At 41.8% G+C, this 25,994-nt stretch overlaps 1 protein-coding gene across 2 annotated transcripts in view; it reads right to left on the bottom strand.

The window, feature by feature from the left end:
- Positions 1 to 25,994, bottom strand: part of NBAS (NBAS subunit of NRZ tethering complex) — a 339,195-nt gene that overhangs the window by 204,034 nt on the left and 109,167 nt on the right. For both annotated transcript variants that reach the window (XM_043604496.1, XM_043604497.1), the window contains 2 exons: positions 14,354 to 14,437; positions 2,120 to 2,273 (listed from right to left, as the gene is read on the bottom strand). In XM_043604496.1, coding sequence (XP_043460431.1) covers positions 2,120 to 2,273; positions 14,354 to 14,437 — 238 coding nt within the window. The remainder of the gene's footprint in view (positions 1 to 2,119; positions 2,274 to 14,353; positions 14,438 to 25,994) is intronic.

Here is a 25,994-nt window from a genome sequence, read left to right as displayed (position 1 = left end):
ATTAGTAAACAAAATGGAGCAAAAGAGCAAGACTTCTGATAGAAGGGTTTTTAAATGAAGGAAAGGGATGAAGGAATACGAAGCAGATAAATAAAGCACCCCCAAATCACTTTGCTTCCTTTATAATTATTCCCAATTCCTCAAGTGATGAATTTAAGATGTCTAGGAATTATTGTTAGACTGTCAAAAAATTTATATTTCAGGGGTGCCTGGGTGGCTCAGTCAGTTGAGCATCCGGCTTCAGCTCAGGTCATGATCTCCTGGTTTGTGGGTTCAAGCTTCACGTCGGAGTTTACACTGATGGCATGGAGGCTGCTTGGAATTTTCTCTGTCCCTCGCTCTCTCACTCTCTCAAAAATAAATAAACATTAAAAATTTTTTTAATTTCAAAGAGCCCTGCAGTCTCCTTTCTGTTTATTTTTTATAGACTTTACCTTTTAGAGCAGTGTTAGGCAGACAGCAAAACTGAGCAGAAAGTACAGCAACTTCCCATACAGCCTCTACCCCCACTTACCCACAGCCTCCCACACCATCTACATCCCCCACCGACACGGTTCACTTGTTACAATCGATAAACCTGACGCATCACTGTCACCCGAGGTCCAAAGAGGACAACGGGAGCACCTCCAGAGGTTCTCTTCCAGCACCTTACGATTCTAGACATTTTCAAACATACTATGGTCCTTAGCCATCTTCAAAAACCTGGAAAGTCCATCATAAATATTCTTGGCCCGCCCCCCCCCCAAAAAAAAGTATGGTCTATAATAGTGCCATCAGCTCCAATAAATAATTCACCTTCAATTCCATGACTACTAAAAATAGGAATGAGATGGAAGCAGAAATTCAAGAAGACTATCAAATGGAGACACAGAGCTGTGCCAATCACTAAGTAGAAATTTAAACAAAGGGATGGAAGTTCCTTCCCACAGTGCTGCTGCTCATCAGACCTTTTAGAATCGGCCTTCCCGTGAAGTGGAAAACTGATGGTAGGACGGGTGGTCCAAAGCCAAGACCACAAGTAAAAAGCAAAAGTCATGCATCGGCCAGACCCTGAATGAGGTTTCAAAGTGCCTTCTGCCATTCTTCAGTCTGAATTGCCAACTTCTGTCCTCTAAGCCGAAGACAACTATTGCTGATATTTGCAAGGCCCTCAATTAGCAGAATTGGTAATGTTCTCTCCTGTGTATTTTCTTTGTTTCGTTGACCTTGGTATAAGAAGCAACCCCATGAGGGGCGCCTGGGTGGCTCCATCGGTTAAGTGTCCAACTTCGTCTCAAGTCATGATCTCGCGGTTCATGAGTTCAAGCCCTGTGTCGGTCTCTGTGTCCAGAGCCTGGAGCCTGCTTCGGATTCTGTGTCTCCCTCTCTCTGCCCTTCCCCCACTCACACTCTGTCTCTCTCCCAAAAATAAACAAACACTAAAAAAAAAAAACTAACCCCACGAACAGGCAGAAAATAAACAGGCAGTAAAGGTAAGTGGCAGGTTCAGAGTTACAAGGCGTGTTAGCAAAGAGTTAAGATGAGTATTCAGATCTCCTAAGCTTCCGTACAATCTGCTCTCTTTCTTCCACAGCCCCTCTCTGATGCAGTTCTTATGTGGCTCCAAAAAGGCACAGGGGAACGGACGGAAATTAGGCTTCAACTTAAGGAAAACATTAGAGACAGAGCCTCAAACCCAAATTCCTAAAAAGCAAAATAAAAATCAGCTGCCTTACTGCAACGTGACAAGGAGCTAATCAGGCATTTCTGGGGTGATACGGTCTTTTCAACTAGCATGGTATTAAGCCTATTAAAAATCTTTGGAAAATCTGGGACACCACTGTCCCATATTCTGTCCCATAGTCCCACCATACTTCGCAGCTTACATTTGATTTCAGAGTAAGGTTGTGAACAACTTTTCTTACGTGTATTTGCTCTTTAAGAATCCCCAGAAAGGCCACAAGAGCTTCTGAGGCAAAGGAAAAAAGAGCAAAAGTAGTAAGAGAGATTCATCTCGTCTCTGCAAACCAAATACAGGCTCCCTGGCACCACCGTCAGCTGCCACGACGTGCCCTGAATCCTGAGGGCCTGACGCGGCTCTGCCAGCACCGCGGAGTTGCGGCTGTTGTCCGCCCCTCACCTGTCGAGCATAATGCTCTATTTCCTCTGCTCTTGTCTGATACCAGTCCACAACCTTCTCTACCGTGAGCGGCGGCGTCCTGTACCTCAGCAACTCAGGCTGTGCGGCATACAAGAATTCACTTTCATCTTGCAGACGCGGCTCGACCACCATTCTGCGAGGCACAAAAGGAACAATTAGTCACTGGAATGCTGGGAAAAGTTAGAATTTTGTGCAAGTCAGAGAGAGAGAGACAGGAACAGGGATGGGAAGGGAGCGGTCACAGAGATGGGGGTATGGTGTATGTGTGTGTGTGTGTGTACAAAGGGGAGGGTGTCCGCGTGTATCTTTTCCCGTATCTATGTGCACACTTACATGATAAATGGGACATGTGGGGGATGCCTAATCTTTTTCCCTATTAGGCTTCCCAATGTAAAAAATCAGAATGGACGATACACCAAAACAGCTATGCCACAAATCAACCCAGTGAGTATTAACAAAATCAAAATCAGCCTGGGAGGCACATTTTACGAAATGCTTATAGCTGGGTGCCGGCCACAGGAGTACCAAATCAAAATTACCTGTGATGGCCGGCCAGGCCTCGTTCAGGTGAAACACCTCCAGGCGATTCTGACTCAAATATAAATTCAGAAACCTGGTTTTCTCTGTTCATAAAAACCAAAGGAAATACGCCTTATTTACATTGATAATATACTGTCAGCAGGCATCAGCAATGTAGTACGCTACTGACATTTGCAAAGAGAGGAACGACTTCAGGCCGGTTGCCGTAGATTAAAAAGAAGAAGGGGGGGGGGGTGGAGACCAAGAGGAATGTGTGCATGGATGACACCTGAGGGATCACAAATTATGAGGAGTTTTTGGGAGGATGATCCCAGCCACGTGGACCATCAAGGCAAGGGGCTTTGGGGTCAGAACTGAAGTGCATGCCATTGCTGAAAGGCATGAAACTGCACAAATTACAGAGCTAACACTTCTCTTAGATTCATTTTATTCAGATAAAATGGGTAAATACTATGCCAGAGTGTTCAAATAACGTAAAGTAGACATAAAACATCGTATGACGGAGCGGGTGCTTAATTTTTTACTTACAGGTATTATTGTTGTTGGAATTGTTAGTGCAGACACAAAGCCCATAAAATATCTGGGCATTTTGGCCACATGCCTCAGACAGCGTACTGTGCTTATAGCCAGCAGCCCTCTGCCCAGCTGGTCTCACAACTGACATTCACTTTCTGGCCAGTGGTTTTTCCCATCACTGCCACGAGAAGTCACATACATACCCCGAAATCATTAAAGCCACACATGTCGGCAGGGCAAAATACCCATGAGCAACTCTGAGGTCCCCTGGTATTTTCTTCAGTCCTTAGTATTTCCCTCTCAGCACCGTTTGATGGAATCTCACCACGTTCTTTCAGAAACAGGCTCCCCTTCCCCCACTCCAGTATGCGGTGCCGCCTGCCGTCCCTCGTCTTCCGGGTGGCTCCTTCTGGGTCACCTCTGCTCGGAGAGCCCCTCCAGCTGACCCCTGCATCCTGGCTCCTCCAAATTCCCAGTCTGGCTCTCTCCTCTCTCCTCACTGTGGACTCTCCCTTGGTCTCACCTCTGACTCTACAATATCAACTACCACACACATTATTACAACAATGACCATGTTTCACCCCGAACCCACCCTCCGCTCAGAAGCTCTGAAATCCTCCTGCTTTTTGCTCCTCAATGGTTCACAGGCACTTCAAATGCAACAAGATCCAAACTGAACTCACGATGTCCTCAGGTAACAGAGTTACCTCTTTAAAAACAGAAACGTGGCTACATCATCCATGCCTACTTTTAAAGCCTGTGATCCGCCACAAAATACTCTAGCCTCCTCTTGGTGCCAATCTCACTCTTACCCTGGGTGCTTCAGCAATCCACGTCCTTGTTTTGAGTCCTGAAAGAGGGCACCGCCTTGAGCCTCCTTCCAACATGCTCTTCCCTCTGCTTAGAACACGCTCCCTCTCTTTTGCCAAACTCACCCTCACTGTTCAAATCTCAGATTTCACAAGATTTTGCCCGGGACAACCTTCCCTGTCCTCCACCAAGTTGAGATCTCCCTGCTACAGGCCCCCGGCACCCCAGCCCTTGTCTTTCCTAGCCCTCATCCCATTAGTCATCTACAACAGGACCATTTTCCCCGCCAGGTTATAAGCCTCACGAGTTACAGGGACCGCATCTGCTTTTCTTTGGTATTCTCGCATCTAACAGAGGACAGACGCCAATTAAATGGATAAGCAACACGGTATGTCCTGGAATACTGAACATCTGTACCATCTTCAAAAGCATCTTTTCCTCTGTGAAACTTCTGACTTTTCATTTCTAGTTTTAGGAGTTCTGGCACAGCAAGCCTGGCTTCCGTTTCGGCTCGCCGTGGTCGGTCTGAGAGGAAATGCCCTCGTGCCTTTCATCTACCTAGAATCAAGCAAAGGCGCAGGCCGCGGGGACCTGGAAGCGTGGGATGAAGGGTGCGATGCTCCGCCAGTGCTATTCTCTCAAAAGCCCATCCGGAAATGAGAGAGCTCACTGTCAACGGTGTCTCTGCACCTCTGCCTACCACCCTGTCACTGACCTCCCGCCGTCTTCGGTTTCCCTACCTCTTCCACCTCTCATTACAATTGTTAAGTGATGACTTCTAGTCCAATATGGTGGATGAATACCGTGCATTTAAGCTCCACTTTTCCCTGCAACACCCCTGAAATGGCAGCACAGGATCGTTAAGGGGTGTGGGGTGGAGGATGTCCCACACACTCTCAAGAGCTGCAGGGTACATGCTCAGCCACTCCCTTCCCTTCTAGAAACCCACAGGTAATGGCCAGAACTTAAAAATCAACAAGTAGCTACACAATGGTTATTCAGAGGTACGGAACACAAAAACTATCATCTACAAGAATTAGAAGTAATTGCTTCTGGAGAGCAAGAAATGGGAGAAGGAAACAAAAGACTGAGGGTTTGGGTTTTGCTGTTTTGTTTTTTTGTTTTTTTTAATTGTCAAGTTATTTAACATACAGTGTGGTCTTGGCTTCAGGAGTAGAACCCAGTGATTCATCACCTATGATACTAAGTCCTCATCCCAACAAGTGTCCTCCTTAATGCCCATCACCCATTTAGCCCACCTCCCCACCAAACCCCCTCCAGCAACCCTCAGTTTGTTCTCTGTCTTTAAGAGTCTCTTATGGCTCGCCTCCCACTCTACTTTTATTTTTCCTTCCCCTCCCCTGTGATCATCTGTTAAGTTTCTCAAATTCCACTTATGAGTGAAATCATTTGATATCTGTCTTTCTCTGACTTATTTCGCTTAGCATAATACCCTCCAGTTCCATCCACATTGTCACAAATGGCAAGATTTCATTCTTTTCCATCACCAAGTGGTATTCCAGTGTGTGTGTGTGTGTGTGTGTGTGTGTGTGTGTGTGTGTGTACATAGGCTACATCTTCTTGATGCTTTTTTTTTAACCACAGCTTTGTAGAAAAATTTTAATCTACTTGCAAATATATACAACTCTGATTTTTAAAAATGAAAATCAAAAACAGCTTTTAAAAAGCAAACAGCAAAAACACAGCAGAATATTCAACTGCTATTACACTAAAACTTTTGGGGGGTAATAAAAGGTACCTAAGAGTTACCTACTCCATTATCTCAGATATCCAAAATACAACAAAACAAAGAGAAATGGCCAACATTAGCATGAACATTAGAGAGCTTTCGAATGTCATCTGCAATGATCGACACTACGGGTTTTTATCATTTATCAGATAGACCGTACATATACATAGCTTCAAAAATCCAAAAGCATGAAAAGACTCCTATCAAAAAGCCAGCGATTCCATACACAGTTGACATCTTTGTCCCCCTCCATGTCTTTCAGCCACGTTCCTGGATTTTCCTCTACACATCCAAACAAACAGTATGTGGGTGGGACTGTTCCCTGACTTCTCTACTCTACCTGCTGTTCAGCGGTCTTAAACCACAACCTTCCACTCCCCTTACACTCTTTCCTCCCACTGTGGCTATATCACAATTTGGATTAAACCACTAATTATCTACATTCTGATCTTGTGAATGTTACCTTCTCCTGAGCCACGTGGTACATTATCATAACTATTGTTCTTTTTGAATAACTTTTCATTTTCTGGAGTTAATAAACGCCAGTTGTCCTACGTGTCTCATTCACTATCATATGCATTCATTGCTATTTTTCCAAATTCTCCAAAAGATGTATTAATAGCAAAATTTAAAAGCTTTCCCCAAAGAGTCAAATACATCAGACAATACACCAGTTCCGTTTTTAAAATTTTTCCAAGACACCTGGATCTTGAAGCCATCTACCCCCTGCCCAGTCTGTGCTGGCTGCTCTCTCACCCGACAAGAACACAGCTGTCATCCCAGGCCTTCTCACTGCCATGGCCTATGTTAGAGCCCAGTTCTGAATCTAATGGCTTTCTTTTTTTCAGTTGACTCCTTCATTTTAATAAAACACATATCCTATGGCTTCCTGGAATGAGATGTACACGGATGGTAAATTTTACAAGACCTTACATGATTAACCTCATACTTGAATGATGATTTTAGCTGCATCAGGATTCCCGATCAAAAAGTATGTTCCAGCAAAAGTTTTTCTTCTAGCTCCTAGTGCTGTTCTGGAGATGTCTGAGGTCATTCTAATTCAAACTTCCTTTTATGGAATATGTTTTTCTCTCTGGTAGACTGTGTCCCTGATATTTGGGAAGGTCATGATTGTATGCTTTAGTGTAGTGGGCATTTCAGTGTGAAAACTCATAGCCTTCAATTCTAAATACTAGACTTGAAATATTTCTTATTTCTTCACTTCTATGATATGTCATCTCTTTCTAGAATGCCTGTAATTTGAATATTAAGCTTTTTTTTTTATCTTTGCTTGCTTATTATCTAGCTCTATAATAGTTTTATTCTACTTTCTGGGAAAATTCTTTGCTTTTATCTTTCAACTTTCCTAATTGTTAGACACCAACTATCTTATTTTTTTATTTCCCAAAGTGCTCTTAGTTCTCTGTCCCTGTTTTATAAAATCCTTTTGTTATTTCACAACTACAGTATCTTATCTCATGGGCAACATTAATTATAATTTTTGAAGTTTTCTTTTTGTGTGGTCTCTGACTTCCAGTTCCACCTTCTGTTGGCTTTGCCTTTCCTGTCTGTCCTGCCCACTGACGCCAACCCTCAAACGTCCGGGAAGCTCAGTGTGCTGACAGGACTCGTTCTTTTGCTGGCTTCGCTGTGACCAGGTAATGCACTGATCTTCTGGGACTAATATCTCAATACCTGGAGGCCTCTTCTCAGACACGATTCCATTTCTCTAGAAAAGAACTCTCCCAACTTCTACTTGGGGACTATGCCTGCACTCTAGGAGCTCGGAGGCGGCGGGTACCCCTAGGCTCCAACATTCAGACATAGATTTTAACTCTCAGAATTTCAACCCCAGCACTCCACCCCCACCCTGCGCTGTGCCTAATGCCCAGGCAGCTGGAGGATTTCCGGATCATCCTGGAGGTTCTCTGCCTTAATTCATGAATCCAAAAAATAAACATCTGATTTCATGCAGGGGAAATACAGAAGGCTAGATGGTGACAGAACATTTTCCTGACCTTGAGAAGTGAGGACTAAGGGAATTCAACTGCTTTCAGCCCCAAACCTCCTCTCCCACCCCTTCACCAGTAGTTGATGCCTCCACATTCTCAGGCTTTCTAAGGTTAAGTCTCACAAAAATAAAAATGCAAATTGAGGTTATGGTAGAAAATGGCAGCGTAGGAGGACGCTGGGCTCACCCCTCGTCCTGCTGATCACTTAAATTCCATCTACACCTGCCTAAATAACCCAGAAAACCGCCAGAGGATTAGCAGAACGGAGAGGCCCACGGAAGAGGGTAGGAAGGGCGGCGAGGCGGTGCACGCTCCACGGACTGGCGGGAGGGAGCCGGGGCGGAGGGGCGGCTCGCCGGCCAAGCAGAGCCCCCGAGTCTGGCTGGCAAAAGCGGAGGGGCCTGACGGACTGTGTTCCCACAACAAGCGCGACTTAGCGTCTGGGAGGTCATAAGTTAACAGCTCTGCTCGGAAAGCGGGAAGGCTGGAGGACAAAGGGAGGGAGAGCTGCTGAGCCCCCTGACAACAGAGCTCAGTTTGGTGGGGAACAAAGGCGCTCGCCAGCGCCATCTCCCCCGGCCCATCCCCCAGCCGAAATCCCAAAGGGAACCGGTTCCTGCCAGGGAACTTGCTCGCTCCGCGCAAACACCCAACTCTGCGCTTCTGCGGAGCCAAACCTCCGGCAGCGGATCTGACTCCCTCCCGCTGCCACAGGGCCCCTCCTGAAGTGGATCACCTAAGGAGAAGCGATCTAAGCCTGCCCCTCCTGCCCCCGTGCACCTTGCCTACCCACCCCAGCTAATACGCCAGATCCCCAGCATCACAAGCCTGGCAGGGTGCAAGTAGCCCAGACGAGCCACACCACCCCACAGTGAATCCCGCCCCTAGGAGAGGGGAAGAGAAGGCACACACCAGTCTGACTGTGGCCCCAGCGGTGGGCTGGGGGCAGACATCAGGTCTGACTGCGGCCCCGCCCACCAACTCCAGTTATACACCACAGCACAGGGGAAGTGCCCTGCAGGTCCTCACCACGCCAGGGACTATCCAAAATGACCAAGCGGAAGAATTCCCCTCAGAAGAATCTCCAGGAAATAACAACAGCTAATGAGCTGATCAAAAAGGATTTAAATAATAAAACAGAAAGTGAATTTAGAATAATAGTCATAAAATTAATCGCTGGGCTTGAAAACAGTATAGAGGACAGCAGAGAATCTCTTGCTACAGAGATCAAGGGACTAAGGAACAGTCACGAGGAGCTGAAAAACGCTTTAAACGAAATGCATAACAAAATGGAAACCACCACGGCTCGGATTGAAGAGGCAGAGGAGAGAATAGGTGAACTAGAAGATAAAGTTATGGAAAAAGAGGAAGCTGAGAAAAAGAGAGATAAAAAAATCCAGGAGTATGAGGGGAAAATTAGAGAATTAAGTGATACACTAAAAAGAAATAATATATGCATAATTGGTATCCCAGAGGAGGAAGAGAGAGGGAAAGGTGCTGAAGGGGTACTTGAAGAAATAATAGCTGAGAACTTCCCTGAACTGGGGAAGGAAAAAGGCATTGAAATCCAAGAGGCACAGAGAACTCCCTTCAGACGTAACTTGAATCGATCTTCTGCACGACATATCATAGTGAAACTGGCAAAATACAAGGATAAAGAGAAAATTCTGAAAGCAGCAAGGGGTAAACGTGCCCTCACATATAAAGGGAGACCTATAAGACTCGTGACTGATCTCTCTTTTGAAACTTGGCAGGCCAGAAAGAATTGGCACGAGATTTTCAGGGTGCTAGACAGAAAAAATATGCAGCCGAGAATCCTTTATCCAGCAAGTCTGTCATTTAGAATAGAAGGAGAGATAAAGGTCTTCCCAAACAAACAAAAACTGAAGGAATTTGTCACCACTAAACCAGCCCTACAAGAGATCCTAAGGGGGACCCTGTGAGACAAAGTACCAGAGACATCACTACAAGCACAAAACATACAGACATCACAATGACTCTAAACCCGTATCTTTCTATAATAACACTGAATGTAAATGGATTAAATGCGCCAACCAAAAGACATAGGGTATCAGAATGGATAAAAAAAACAAGACCCATCTATTTGCTGTCTACAAGAGACTCATTTTAGACCTGAGGACACCTTTAGATTGAGAGTGAGGGGATGGAGAACTATTTATCATGCGACTGGAAGCCAAAAGAAAGCTGGAGTAGCCATACTTATATCAGACAAACTAGACTTTAAATTAAAGGCTGTAACAAGAGATGAAGAAGGACATTATATAATAGTTACAGGGTCTATCCATCAGGAAGAGCTAACAATTATCAATGTCTATGCACCGAATACCGGAGCCCCCAAATATATAAAACAATTACTCATAAACATAAGCAACCTTATTGATAAGAATGTGGTAATTGCAGGGGACTTTAATACACCACTTACAGAAATGGATAGATCATCTAGACACACGGTCAATAAAGAAACAAGGGCCCTGAATGAGACATTGGATCAGATGGACTTGACAGATATATTTAGAACTCTGCATCCCAAAGCAACAGAATATACTTTCTTCTCGAGTGCACATGGAACATTCTCCAAGATAGATCATATACTGGGTCACAAAACAGCCCTTCATAAGTTTACAAGAATTGAAATTATACCATGCATACTTTCAGACCACAATGCTATGAAGCTTGAAATCAACCACAGAAAAAAGTCTGGAAAACCTCCAAAAGCATGGAGGTTAAAGAACACCCTACTAACGAATGAGTGGGTCAACCAGGCAATTAGAGAAGAAATTAAAAAAAATATGGAAACAAACGAAAATGAAAATACAACAATCCAAACGCTTTGGGACGCAGCGAAGGCAGTCCTGAGAGGAAAATACATTGCAATCCAGGCCTATCTCAAGAAACAAGAAAAATCCCAAATACAAAATCTAACAGCACACCTAAAGGAACTAGAAGCAGAACAGCAAAGGCAGCCTAAACCCAGCAGAAGAAGAGAAATAATAAAGATCAGAGCAGAAATAAACAATATAGAATCTAAAAAAACTGTAGAGCAGATCAACGAAACCAAGAGTTGGTTTTTTGAAAAAATAAACAAAATTGACAAACCTCTAGCCAGGCTTCTCAAAAAGAAAAGGGAGATGACCCAAATAGATAAAATCATGAATGAAAATGGAATTATTACAACCAATCCCTCAGAGATACAAACAATTATCAGGGAATACTATGAAAACTTATATGCCAACAAATTGGACAACCTGGAAGAAATGGACAAATTCCTGAACACCCACACTCTTCCAAAACTCAATCAGGAGGAAATAGAAAGCTTGAACAGACCCATAACCAGCGAAGAAATTGAATCGGTTATCAAAAATCTCCCAACAAATAAGAGTCCAGGACCAGATGGCTTCCCAGGGGAGTTCTACCAGACGTTTAAAGCAGAGATAATACCTATCCTTCTCAAGCTATTCCAAGAAATAGAAAGGGAAGGAAAACTTCCAGACTCATTCTATGAAGCCAGTATTACTTTGATTCCTAAACCAGACAGAGACCCAGTAAAAAAAGAGAACTACAGGCCAATATCCCTGATGAATATGGATGCAAAAATTCTCAATAAGATACTAGCAAATCGAATTCAACGGCATATAAAAAGAATTATTCACCATGATCAAGTGGGATTCATTCCTGGGATGCAGGGCTGGTTCAACATTCGCAAATCAATCAACGTGATACATCACATTAACAAAAAAAAAAAAAGAGAAGAACCATATGATCCTGTCAATCGATGCAGAAAAGGCCTTTGACAAAATCCAGCACCCTTTCTTAATAAAAACCCTTGAGAAAGTTGGGATAGAAGGAACATACTTAAAGATCATAAAAGCCATTTATGAAAAGCCCACAGCTAACATCATCCTCAACGGGGAAAAACTGAGAGCTTTTTCCCTGAGATCAGGAACACGACAGGGATGCCCACTCTCACCGCTGTTGTTTAACATAGTGCTGGAAGTTCTAGCATCAGCAATCAGACAACAAAAGGAAATCAAAGGCATCAAAATTGGCAAAGATGAAGTCAAGCTTTCGCTTTTTGCAGATGACATGATATTATACATGGAAAATCCGATAGACTCCACCAAAAGTCTGCTAGAACTGATACATGAATTCAGCAAAGTTGCAGGATACAAAATCAATGTACAGAAATCAGTTGCATTCTTATACACTAACAATGAAGCAACAGAAAGACAAATAAAGAAACTGATCCCATTCACAATTGCACCAAGAAGCATAAAATACCTAGGAATAAATCTAACCAAAGATGTAAAGGATCTGTATGCTGAAAACTATAGAAAGCTTATGAAGGTAATTGAAGAAGATTTAAAGAAATGGAAAGACATTCCCTGCTCATGGATTGGAAAAATAAATATTGTCAAAATGTCAATACTACCCAAAGCTATCTACACATTCAATGCAATCCCAATCAAAATTGCACCAGCATTCTTCTCGAAACTAGAACAAGCAATCCTAAAATTCATATGGAACCACAAAAGGCCCCGAATAGCCAAAGGAATTTTGAAGAAGAAGACCAAAGCAGGAGGCATCACAATCCCAGACTTTAGCCTCTACTACAAAGCTGTCATCATCAAGACAGCATGGTATTGGCACAAAAACAGACACATAGACCAATGGAATAGAATAGAAACCCCAGAACTAGACCCACAAACGTATGGCCAACTCATCTTTGACAAAGCAGGAAAGAACATCCAATGGAAAAAAGACAGCCTCTTTAACAAATGGTGCTGGGAGAACTGGACAGCAACATGCAGAAGGTTGAAAATAGACCACTTTCTCACACCATTCACAAAAATAAACTCAAAATGGATAAAGGACCTGAATGTGAGACAGGAAACCATCAAAACCTTAGAGGAGAAAGCAGGAAAAGACCTCTCTGACCTCAGCCGTAGCAACCTCTTACTCGACACATCCCCAAAGGCAAGGGAATTAAAAGCAAAAGTGAATTACTGGGACCTTATGAAGATAAAAAGCTTCTGCACAGCAAAGGACACAACAACAACAAAACTAAAAGGCAACCAACGGAATGGGAAAAGATATTCGCAAATGACATATCGGACAAAGGGCTAGTATCCAAAATCTATAAAGAGCTCACCAAACTCCACACCCGAAAAACAAATAACCCAGTGAAGAAATGGGCAGAAAACATGAATAGACACTTCTCTAAAGAAGACATCTGGATGGCCAACAGGCACATGAAAAGATGTTCAGCATCGCTCCTTATCAGGGAAATACAAATCAAAACCACACTCAGGTATCACCTCACGCCAGTCAGAGTGGCCAAAATGAACAAATCAGGAGACTATAGATGCTGGAGAGGATGTGGAGAAACGGGAACCCTCTTGCACTGTTGGTGGGAATGCAAATTGGTGCAGCCGCTCTGGAAAGCAGTGTAGAGGTTCCTCAGAAAATTAAAAATAGACCTACCCTATGACCCAGCAATAGCACTGCTAGGAATTTATCCAAGGGATACAGGAGTACTGATGCATAGGGACACTTGTACCCCAATGTTCATAGCAGCACTATCAACAATAGCCAAATTATGGAAAGAGCCTAAATGTCCATCAACTGATGAATGGATAAAGAAATTGTGGTTTATATACACAATGGAATACTACGTGGCAATGAGAAAAAATGATATATGGCCTTTTGTAGCAACGTGGATGGAACTGGAGAGTGTGATGCTAAGTGAAATAAGCCATACAGAGAAAGACAGATACCATATGGTTTCACTCTTATGTGGATCCTGAGAAACTTAACAGGAACCCATGGGGGAGGGGAAGGAAAATAAAAAAAGAGGTTAGAGTGGGAGAGAGCCAAAGCATAAGAGACTGTTAAAAACTGAGAACAAACTGAGGGTTGATGGGGGGTGGGAGGGAGGAAAGGGTGGGTGATGGGTATTGAGGAGGGCACCTTTTGCGATGAGCACTGGGTGTTGTATGGAAACCAATTTGACAATAAATTTCATATATAAAAACAAAAAATGCAAATTGAATCAAGAACGAAATTAAAGGAATACTTTAAAATGAAAAGAGCTGCTATATAAGGATCATTTGTTTAGAATATTTACTTTGTAGAATTTAATATTCTTCCATTAAAAAAACCTGTAACATAGGACTGCCTGGGTGGCTCAGCTGGTTGGGTGTCCAACTTGGGCTCAGGTCATGATCTCGTGGTCCGTGGGTTCAAGCTCCGCGTCGGGCTCTGTGCTGACAGCTCGGAGCCTGGAGCCTGTTTTAGATTCTGCATCTCCCTCGCTCTCTGCCCCTCCCCCTCTCATACTCTGTCTCTCTCTCTCAAAACTAAATAAAAACATTAAAAAAAATAAAAAAACAAACCTGTAACATAATGGAGTAAAATCAAGCCAAGTGTTTAAAACAACCGCACCTGAACTCCCTACATCAGGGACCACCGTCAAGTACGTGATCGCTGACCACATGCCACGTCCACAGGCCCTCTGCGTGCCCCTCCCAGAGGAATGAAGGTCCCTCGCGCCAGCTCACCCTTTACCTGCGCTCCGGCTCCTCACACCAATCTTTCTCCCGGTGTTTGTGTTCACGCCAGGGAATGAGCACCAAGGAGTCTCCGTTATAACTTAAATGAAAAAAAAGAAAGTATTTGAAATACACATTACCTCAGTGACTGGCTACACAAGGAGCATGATGCAAAAAGTTTCTCCACAACCTTAAACCTCCACTCCCGTTTATGACATAGCAAGTCAAACACAATACAGGCTACATATAATACGTAAGTGGAAAATACCAAATGGTTGATCTCTCTTGCATCAGAAAATGGTTCAAGAAGAAAAGGATAATTCAAAACAAAAAAACTGGCAAGGAACTGAAGGACAACGCAGGTATATGCTCATTCACCCATGTCAAAGCTTTCATCAAGAGCCTGTGTTGTACGTTCTTAATGTAAACGTAAATGTTCCCATGCCCTCGAAAGGCTTAGTCTAACTTCTTGTGATCGTAGAAATGTTCTGTAACTATGCTATCTAACATAGTAACCAGTAGCTACATGCACGTGTATTAAGCACTTGAAATATGGCTAAGAGAACTTTATTTAATTTTAATTAGTGCTAATTAAGATTTAAATAGCCACATAAAATTTAAATTTAAATGGTGGCTACCGTATTTGACAGTACAGACCTGGAGGGAGGTAAGTATTGAGGGAAGAAATGATTTTGCAGGTTAAAAATAACACTAAATGCTAAAAGATGCAGATTTCCAGGAAAACAGCACTAGGGATGGAGGGTACAACATGACGAGAGAGTTCACCCTGCTGCAGGACATATGGGGAAACTGTTAAGTCAGTAAATCCCGAGTGCTCGTCACAAGGAGAAACATTTTTTTCTTTCTCGTCTTTCCTTTCTACTTTACCTATAGGAGGTGATGGATGTTAGCTGAGCCTAGAGCGATTATCACTTCACAATGTATGTAAATCGAACCATCGTGCTGTGGACCCTCAACTTCTACAGGAATGTATGTCATTTATTTCTCGATAGAAGTGGAAAGAAAGTGTATCAGCAAAAGATGATAGCAGGAGAACTAAAAAAGGCAAAAATAAGGCCGGATTGGATGGAATTAGGAATAAATTTAGACAGAAAAGCGAGATAAAGACAGTAGGGTGCGGGAACAGAGCAGAGCAACACGCGCATCGGGAAGCCCGGGAAACAGAAGGCTGGCAGCGTCTCGGAGAGCCGTGCGGTCCTCGGCACAGGCCTTTCGAAAGCGAAGCGCTCCAAACGCGAGCTCAAAGGTCCCTTTGGGCCCTAATAGTCCATAAGCCCATGACAACTGAAACATCTGGAATTAAGACAATTTTTTTAAAATGTTTATTTATCTTGGGAGAAAGAGAACAAACACACACACACACAAGAGCATGGTTGGGATAGAGCAAGAGAAAGAGAGAGAGAGAGAGAGAGAGAGAGAGAGAGAGAGAGAATGAGAATCCCAAGCAGGCTCCACGCGGTCAGTGCAGAGCCTGACCTGCAGCTCAATCCCACAAACTGTGTGAGATCATGACCTGAGCCGAAACCAAGAGTCGGATGCTTAACCAACTGAGCCACCCAAGCTCCTTCCCCAAGACGAAAATTGTAAGAACAAATTTCAATTGCTCTGCTTTATAGCTCAACAAAACATTTTCTCTACTTCTGAGTATTCATGGTAGCAATTTTCTAAAATTTATCATAGCCCCAGAGAAAGGACTGCACTTCCTGATATCAGGTTGTATTTTGTACTTTCCTCTCTTACTAGGTAATGTGGCATGCCTTGCACAAGAAATACTTTGTAAACATTTGAATACTACGTAGATGGAGGGACTAGTCCTCTGGACAAGCCCGTGGGATGGTTTCAAGTAGAAGAGGGAAGCCAAAAGGTCTGAGAACGGGCAGTGTTGTGCATCGATCAACAGCATTCCCATCAAGTTATTACTGGTGCAAATTATCCAAAGTCAAAACTCCCCTCTAGATACAGACAAAAAGAAATATACTTTACTGTATTTTTTAAGCACAGTATTTTACCCGCTTCGTAGCTAACGTGTACAGATCTTGCATACTGTGTACCAGATACATTTTTGAAGGTATCTGAGTTCGTTTCTTAAATTTCTGCATCACACAGATGATTATTTAGCATGGATGCCACAATCACACTATTTGTCAGCCAATAAAAAACTATTTTATTTCCTTCCATGTCGACAGCTAATACTTTACCACAGGCTACTGAAATGGAAAGCAGAAGAGAACATGGGGAAACAACAAAGATGACGATGTTCACTCTTCCAACAGAAGAATAAATTGTAGCAGTGAACTGAGGAACAAGGGGGAAGAAAAACGAACAAACGATTACCGCCTTTTCTAATTAAAGCAGACACGGTTCCATAGCTACACAAAATGCTTTCTCAAAGAATTTTAGAAAAATGTATCACAAGTTGAGATTTGTACTTTCTATACAAAGTGCATATTAGATACAAGGGTTATTACTAAAATGATTAATAGTGGCGTGGGCCCCCTCAGCAAAATAATAATTCATTTGGTAAAGACTAGAAAGCTATAAAACTTTGTGAAGCTTCACTGAACAGAAATGGGTATGAAAACATACCTATTTTTATCAAAACACGTATTAAAGGCAAGTTCCAGCTCTGAGGTGCACTCCAAAAAGTCGTCCTGAAGAGTCCTGAGTTACTAAAGCATTTTTGCTGTATTTTCAAGGCAGAGCACAACCGAAGGTTTCTAAATGTGCTGATCACCACCGACACGGTAACAGCACTACTCGCACTACCGTTAGCATACCCCCGATGATCGGCAACATTTATCAAGCTCTTACTATGGACTAGACAGGATGAAATGCATTTAACACACAACCCTCATTTAGTCCCGCCAATCTACTGCAGTTCGTGATATGATCTTCCTCATGTCACAGTGGGAAAACTGAGGCCTGGCTTAACTTGTCCATCCTCATAAAACTAGTAAATGACAATCAGAACCCCAAACGTGGACGGACTTCCAGCTCGCACACTAGACTACCTGTAGAAAGGGCCCAGGGGCTCCAGTGTAGCCCCCAGCCACAAATCCAGTCTCTTGTCACCACTGCCTTGGTCCACACCTATGAGTCACCAGGCAAGATCTGTAGGTGGCAGGTAGGGGTCATTTGAGCCTTCCCGAAATTTAACTTTAGACAACCCAGTAAGGACCAGTTGCATGCATATTTAAACTACAAAATAAAACCAAACTTAATACGAGTAGATTACTAATATGATAAAGCTAGCTTCTACCACATGCGGCTAGACCTTAGGTCTGATCACCAACACTTATGTAAAAACAAAACACAAAAACCTTCCTTCCACTCTCTCATTTCCTTACAGAATGTTTCAACAAACCAAGTTATTTTAAACAAATTTGAGGAGTTTAACATGCTTGCTATAAAAATACTCTAAGTTCTTTATCCTGCTTCAAATAACAGCATTTCAGAGACAAGATCTCCTCCTCAACCAGAATATAAATTTCTTGAGGGCAGAACTTTTGTTTATTTTGTCCACTGCCTCAATAACTAAAATAGTGCCTGGCATTTAGCAGGCTCTAAAATAATATGTCAAACGAATTATTCAATAACAGCACAAAGATTTCTTAAGTGAGCACTATATCTCATCTATAGTCAATTCTTTCATGAAAGTGCTCTCTTGAGTATCACAGAAATTCAAAATTGGAATAAAGCAATGAAGGGGCACAATCTAGTCATAAACATAGATATGCCACGGAAGTGTGTGTGTTTGCGTGTGTTTACGTGTGTATGGAGTCTGCAGAGCTGCGAGGGAGAACACGAATGCTTTCCTGTAGAGCCCACGACCCTGATGACACAGCGAGCCATGCCAGTGACGGCTCACATCTCATCTGGGCAGCTGGCTGGACATGTCGTGTTCTAGGGTGGGGGGGGGGGGGAGAAAATTTCAGAATACCTATTTCTCTAAATCTCACCATTCTTCACACTTGAAAATAACTGCTTATACCATTACTTTTGTTAACATGCCCAAGTTTTAGCTACTTATTCTTTCATAAGGTAAGTGGAGTGATAACATTTCATTAATTCTGTTCACACTGAAGATAGGAATCATGTGAATCAATCTGTAAATGAGGTCGGTGACACTGTGGTTCAAGAAAACCCAGAAAACAGTCGTAGGAAGTTGAGTGACTTGCAAAAGTTACACTTTGAATCTCAAGTCCCATCAACACAGAACGTGTACATACACTTGATTTCATTTTGGTCCTTTATTGTTTCCACTTGGCCTAAGACATCTTAAAACCTAACATGTATCATCCCCCACTAAAAAAAGGAAGACCGTGGTAAACTTAAACGACCTCTTTACAAAGTAACGGCTGCTTAATTTTAAGATTCTTTATATGAGAACTCGGCTCATTGTTTTATTCCAAACAATGAACATGCTGGTTTCATCTGAAGGTAACATTTATTTGTCAGCAGGAAAGGAATGAGTATTGCAAGTTCTATTATGTCCGACTATTCTCTCACCAGTGATTTCCCACCCTAAGTATAAATGTTTTATTTCAAAGAAATTTTATGAAGAATAAACTTACAAAAAGTTCTTTTGTTTGTATTCCATGACTTGGAAACAAAAGGATAAATACACTGCATGTTACTACTAATTGCTACCTTTTATGCAATGGTTTTAATATGTAGAGTTAAATTTATTTCTATTATTTAGCACAGAAGAAAATGTTCTGGTAAATAAAGGACAAAAAATAATAATTTGAGCCCACATATATAACTACTCTGTAGTTACCATCACTGAACAAATCAAACTGGTCTGAAACTCAATGGGAAACCAATCAAAAAGCTAGTTATCATTCAGAATGCCAAGTTGCAAAAATGCTATCTAAAGGCATCATTCAGAGTTCTCTTCTGGAACAACAGGATTCAGTTTCATTAATAAATGACTTAGAAGATCCAGCAGATTAAAGAGCTATCTTGAAACTTCCCAGTATTCTCGGATGTTAGCAATGTGTGAGAGAGACCACAGTGAAAACACCACCACTCCAGGACTTGGACTCTCCCCCTGTCCCCACCAGCTATATCCCTGGGACCCACCTGTGTAATCTATTTGTTAAATACTGTAATATTATCTGCCCCAAATGAAGACAAAACTAGACAAACATTCTTGAACTCTAATCCATTATAATTAGGAGAATGCTCTCCAAAGTCTAACCTCTGTGACAGAACGCCACCCTGCACAGCTGTGAGGTCTTGATCAAGTTATTCAACCTGCCTGTGCCTCAATTTCCCCATGAGTGAAATAGAATAATAGTATTAGACTCATTTGGATTTGGGAAGAATCAAATTAGTACATCTAGAGACTTTAGAGTAGTACCTGGTATATAAAAAGTGTCCAACCATTATAAAAAGCATCATTATTCCCAACACCAGCAAGGTTTTCATGGGCAGTGAAGTACAAGATCGATGTAACTGGGTGACGTTTCAAGATCTACCTGATGATGAGTAGTAACACCACATAAATAACATCAATGATTATACTGACAAATACCTAACAAGTGCAATAAAGTCTGCGGACACCGGCCTCAATAGATGGCACCTGGCCAACGCAATGCGCAGTGATAAGAAGTGATGAGCTGATCCATGAGGCAGAAATAAGCAACAACATCCACAAGGCATCATCTCTCTCCCAAATGCTTCACACAAAGTTTGAAGATAAATTTTTTGAAGATAAAATTTTAGAGAGAATAAAAGCAACACTCTCCTTTCACATTACTTGAAGATAACAAGACCCTGACAAATCTCCTTTGGTCTATTAATTAAACCAGAAGAACCTTCCAGGACAAAGATAGAAGTATATGACATCTGAATTTGTCAAATACAAAACTGAAGAAATGTACCAAAATGTTTATGAATTGTATCACCGTATATTACAAGCTCTGACCTGTGTAAGGTTTTGGTGCTAAGAGACTGTGAACGAAAGGATTAGAGAGGAAAAGAATTTTTTTACCTTCCTTTTATTCATATAACCAAAGAAAACGGCAAAATAATGCCTGTGCAGATCCCAAGCCACAGGAAGTGTAATTTCCCCACTGTCACCCTTCAAGATCGTGCACAGTCCTACCTCTAGACCTACACTGAATGGACATTTCAGACATAGTGCTTACTATGTATGAGCACAAATATAAAGTTGTAAGCAATTATACATATTCATGAATACATGAAGTCAACAGTCTCGAGAGACAGACATTATCTTTGCCCTTTTACAGGAGAGAAAACAGTGGCACAGAGATGTTTACTAAGGTGCAAAGTCACACAACTAACAGTTGCAGCTGGATTTGAACCCAACAGCCTGGTTCCAGAGCCTTCGTTCTCATGCACTAGGATATCCTACCCATCTGACTCCCACCTGTTCCTGCTCAAATCCCCGCCTCTCACGGATGTTCTCAGACCATCCCAGGCCAGACTGCTTTCTTCCTAAATTCTCACTATTAATAACTAGACAATTCATCTGGCATTTACTCCTATTTAACCTTATGATAATATACAGGTAGTACCTTCTTCTCTGATTTTCCTGGAGTACTTCTCTATTATGTTCTTAAGTTCCTAGTATATATTTTGTTTCCCCATTAAAAGTAAATATTCCAGGGGAACCCCGAGTGGCTCAGTCAGTTAAGTGTCCAACTTCAGCTCAGGTCGTGGTCTCACAGTTTCTGAGTTCGTGCCCCACATCGGGCTGTCTGCTGTCAGTACAGAGCCGGCTTCAGGTCCTCTTTGTCTCCCTCTCTCTCTCTCTGCCCCTCCCCCACTCACTCACTCTCTCAAAAATAAATTAAAAAAATTTTAATGTAAATATTCCACTCTTGTAAGTACTCCTTTGCATCCATCACAACTCCTAGTTATATAGGCATAGTGTTACATGAATAATAATTTACAAGCGCATTATTTCATTTCCTCCTCAAACACCCCATAAGCTACATATTACAATTATAAATTTGCAGGAAAGTAAACTACATGGACTCAAAAATCTTCACTGACTTACTGAGTGAATGCATAAATGATTTATCAGTAGGAACGGATCCAGTGATGTTATCTTAATTCTAAAATCGGAGCTCTCAAAAACAAATAGCAACAACAACAACAACAAAAACCCTTAAGAATTGGAAAGGTAAGATTTAGTCAAGATACAAAACTTAGTCTGAACCACATGAAAAATTGCTCAATATCACTAATCATCAGGGATATGCAAATCAAAACCACAATGAGATATCACCTTACATGTGTCAGAATGGCTAGACTCAAAAAGACAAGCAATTAACAAGTGTTGGCGAGGATGGGGAGAAAAAAGACCTTTCTTCATGCAGTGTTGGTGGGAATGCGAATCAGGCATAGTCAATGTGGATAACACTACAGAGGTTCCTCAAAACTATATGATCCGGTAATTCCATTACTGCATATTTACACAAAGAAAATGAAAACACTAATTTGAAAGGATATGTGCACTCTTATGTTTACTGCAGCATTATTTACAATAGCTAAGATACAGAAGCAACCCAAGGGTCCATCAATAGATAAACGGATAAAGAAGACTGTACACACACACACACACACACACACACGACTATTACTCAGCCATTAAAAAAGGTTGAGATCTTGACATTTGTGACAGCACGGATGGGCCGAGAGGGTTTTGTGCTCAGTGAAGTGAGGCGGAGAAAGATAAATGCCATATGATTTCACTTATATGTGGAATCTGAAAAACAAAACAAATGAATACACAAAGGAAAAGTAGAAAGAGACCCATAAATACAGAGAATTGATGGCTACCAGAGGAGAGGTGGGTGGGGGATGGGCAAAATGGGTGAAGGGGAGTAGGAGATCCAGACTTCCAGTTGTGGAATGAATCAGTCACGGGAATAAAGGCACAGCACAGGGAATATAGTCCATGGTATTGTAACAGTGCTGTATGGGGACAGACGATAAGCACACTGCAGTGAGCACAGCATAATGTATAAATGTGTCAAATCACTATGTTGTGAAACTAATTTGACATTGAAACTAATCTGACCCACAGTGTGTGTCAACTATATTTCAACTTAAAAAAGGAAAAAAATTAATCTGACCAATAAATGAAATCTATAAAAGTCAATTAAGCCGACATAGCTAGGACTGATTCCTTTACAGCATATACCTCACTGCTACTGAGATTATCTGTACACATGGGTTTCAGGGTAGGGGCACTTTACACCCTCAGTACCTAACTTGCAGAAAAATCTCAGCAAAGTGATTCAATCAAGTAATTACTCAGCAATGCTTCACAAGGGAAGCATTGCGTTACTCTAACTCTTGAAAAACTCTTCAAAAAAAAAAAAATTTACACTTTGGAAGCCAAGTTGTATACAGTGGCAACAGGAAGGAAAAAAATGTAGATTGATATTTAAAAAGGCTCATAAAAATTATAAATTCAGCACTTTAACCTGATCTGAATGGATAGAAAAGTAGTCTTGATCCATGAAATGCATATTTACAATGTTGTCTTTAATTGGGCCAATCAATGCAGTGATCATTAGAAGAGAAAAAAAACTGAAACCTTCTGTGATGTTCCCAGATCAAGCCTCCCTGACTTTCTTCCGTAAGACTAAGCTTTGTATGTATTCCCGTTACTGCTGTCATTGCACAGAATTACAGATAGATGGTTCCACTTAGAATGGTTCAATTTATCATTATTTTACTTTACGATGGTGTGAAAGGGATATGCCCTTGGTAGAAGCTGTACTTTGGATTTTGAAGTCGGGTCTTTTCCTGGGCTAGGGTCATGCGGTAATGGTCCTCTCTCACGATCCTGGATGGCGGCAGGGAGCCACAGCTCCCAGTCCACCAAGCGATCACGGAGGATAAACCACCAATTTACTTACAACCCTTCTGTAATCATGTAACCATTCTGTTTTTCACTTTCAGTACGGTAGTCAATAAATTACATGAGGAGGCTCACCACTTTATTATAAGACAGTCCTGTGTTAGATGATTCTGCTCAATTGGAGGCTAGCATTAAGTGTTATGAACATGCTTAAGGAAGGCTAATCTAAGCTATGATGTTCAGTAGGTTAGGTGTATTAAATGCATTTTTGACTTAGTATTTTCAGCAATGGGTTTATCAAGATATAACCTCATCATAAGTAAGATATGCACAATTATTTACTTGTGTCTTGCTCCTTCACTAAACTATAAGTTCTTTCAAAGTGTTAGTCATTTTTATATTCTTAGTACAATACTTGGCATTCATTGAAAGCTCACTAAATACTTAGTGGATGGATAGATGGACAAACTGAAGGACCAAAGGATGAATTTGAATAAATAAGTAAACAAAAACAACCACTGAACTACAGGGGTATTTACAGCTTAAGATCATTATGCTTGCTCTGTGGCTAAAGATTTAGACAATGTACTTTAGTGTTCTTTCAAATGTTTCTGATTTAAGATTTCTGCAACAGACTGTACAACTTCCTATTGTATATCGTGCCCTCAGGAACACTGTAATACTGTAAATTGCAGGTGACTCTGGGCCTATGTGTATGGGTACGCATAAGCACAGAGATGTGAAATGTCCTAAGCTTTAGACAAAGAAGCACAAAGGTGGTTTGCCTTAAGATGTTGCTGTATGTGTCTATCCATAGCCTTTCCGTCATGAGTTCTTTGGGTCTAGGCCAAATTACACTGCAGACTGACTTACAGTCACAACTAAAGAAATGAAAACCCCAAAAATGAAGAGGGAGAGGCTCTCATGTCAATTGCACAGGCTGTGGTTAGAAGACAATGGTCCAGGTATCTGTAGTGCAAGTAATTCTAATACATCTCTACTGCTGATGAAGTTCAAAGTTAAACTAGAGATTGTAGGAAGAGAAAGAAAGCAACGTGTTGGAGAATTTGGAGGAAATGGCATTTCTTTTTTAAGTTTTACTTATTTTATTTTTTAATTTTTTTTAACATTTATTTTTGAGACAGAGAGAGAGCATGAACAGGGGAGGGTCAGAGAAAGAGGGAGACACACAGAATCTGAAACAGGCTCCAGGCTCCGAGCTGTCAGCACAGAGCCCGACGCGGGGCTTGAACCCACGGACCGCGAGATCATGACCTGAGCCGAAGTCGGACGCTCAACCAACTGAGCCATCCAGGCGCCCCTTATTTATTTATTTTGAGAGAGCAAGTGAGCAAGTGAGAGCGAGGGAGGCGCAGAGAGAGAGGAGAGGGAGAAAATCCCAAGCATGCTCCGCGTGTTGTCAGCACGGAGCCCAACGCGGGGCTTGAACCCACAAACTGCCAAGACCGTTACCTGAGCCGAAATCAAGAGCTGGCGGCTTAACTGACTGAGCCACCCAGCAGCCCCGGTCTTATATTTTTTATTATAGATTCCTACTACTTAATAAGCACTCATCCACCCAATCGGAAACAAGAAGTACAGTAAGAGGTGAGGGAGTTGACCCTGGAATAAAAACAGGCTCCAAGTTATTCACTAACAAAAAATATCAAATAAATAGCCCTATACCTGTATTGCTGGGTCATTTTCTATAATTTTCAGATTAAGGAAACCCATTACAGATTAATTTAACCCATTGTAAATTAAGAAATCCTTTTGGATCAACTTCACAGAGAAGCTAACTTTAGAGCACACACAGTGTGATTAAATAAAAGTGCATTATGGGAAAGGACAAAGTATGTTCCATAACAACCGGGATAGGAACTCAACTAGTGAGATGAACAAACCCACATGTCCAGCATCCAATCAAAAATACAGATATGTAAAAAAGCAGGAAATTATGGCCTGTAACCAGGACAATTACCAATTTATTTAAAACACCAATATACCATGCGGTAGACATAGAGAATTTTTTAAAAATCCAAATCATACTCCAAGGAATGAAAATTCAGCAGCAGAGATGAAAAACGCACTGATAGCATTGATAGCAGACATTGCAGAAGCAACCTATTTACAAAGACATAGTAATAGAAACTATTCAAAACGAAATGCAGAAAAACACCGAAAAAAAAAAAATGAATTGTAAGACAAGATCAAGTGGCCAGCACACGTGGAAGCGGTGGTCCAGAAAGAGGGTGTGTTTTAAGGAGGGGAGGTGGAGTGAGAAACGGTATCTGAAGAAGTACTAAGCACGTAACTCCTAAATTGGGTGTAGATCCAAGAAAACTCAATCAGCAGCAATGAGAATAAACACGATGAAAACCACGTCAAGGAGCATCATAATCAAACAGCTCAAAACGAGTTATAAAGAAAATCTTAAAAGCATCCAAAGAAAATAAGACCCACGATGTAAAAATGCACAGTTAAGAATGACAACTGACCTCATGGAGGACAACGGGAGATGGCAGTGCAGGGAAACCCTTGAAAGACTAACAGGAGAAAAGTGACAGCCTCGAATCCCACACCCAGCAAAAGCATTTTCCAAAACAAAGGCAAAAGAAAGACTTCCTTGGGCATACAAAAGCCGAGAACGCATCACCGGCAGATTAGCCCTGTAAGAGATGCCAAACAGAGTCTTTCAGACCGCACAAAATTGATACCAGATAGAAATTTGGATCTACTAAAAGCAATGAAGAGCAGCAGAACAGTAAATACATGTGCAAATATAAAACAC

Source organism: Prionailurus bengalensis, chromosome A3 (genome assembly GCF_016509475.1).
Source record: "Prionailurus bengalensis isolate Pbe53 chromosome A3, Fcat_Pben_1.1_paternal_pri, whole genome shotgun sequence".
NCBI classification, from domain to species: domain Eukaryota; kingdom Metazoa; phylum Chordata; class Mammalia; order Carnivora; family Felidae; genus Prionailurus; species Prionailurus bengalensis.
The sequence above is the reverse complement of the archived record's forward strand: the minus strand, read 5'-3'. Positions and strand labels throughout refer to the sequence as shown.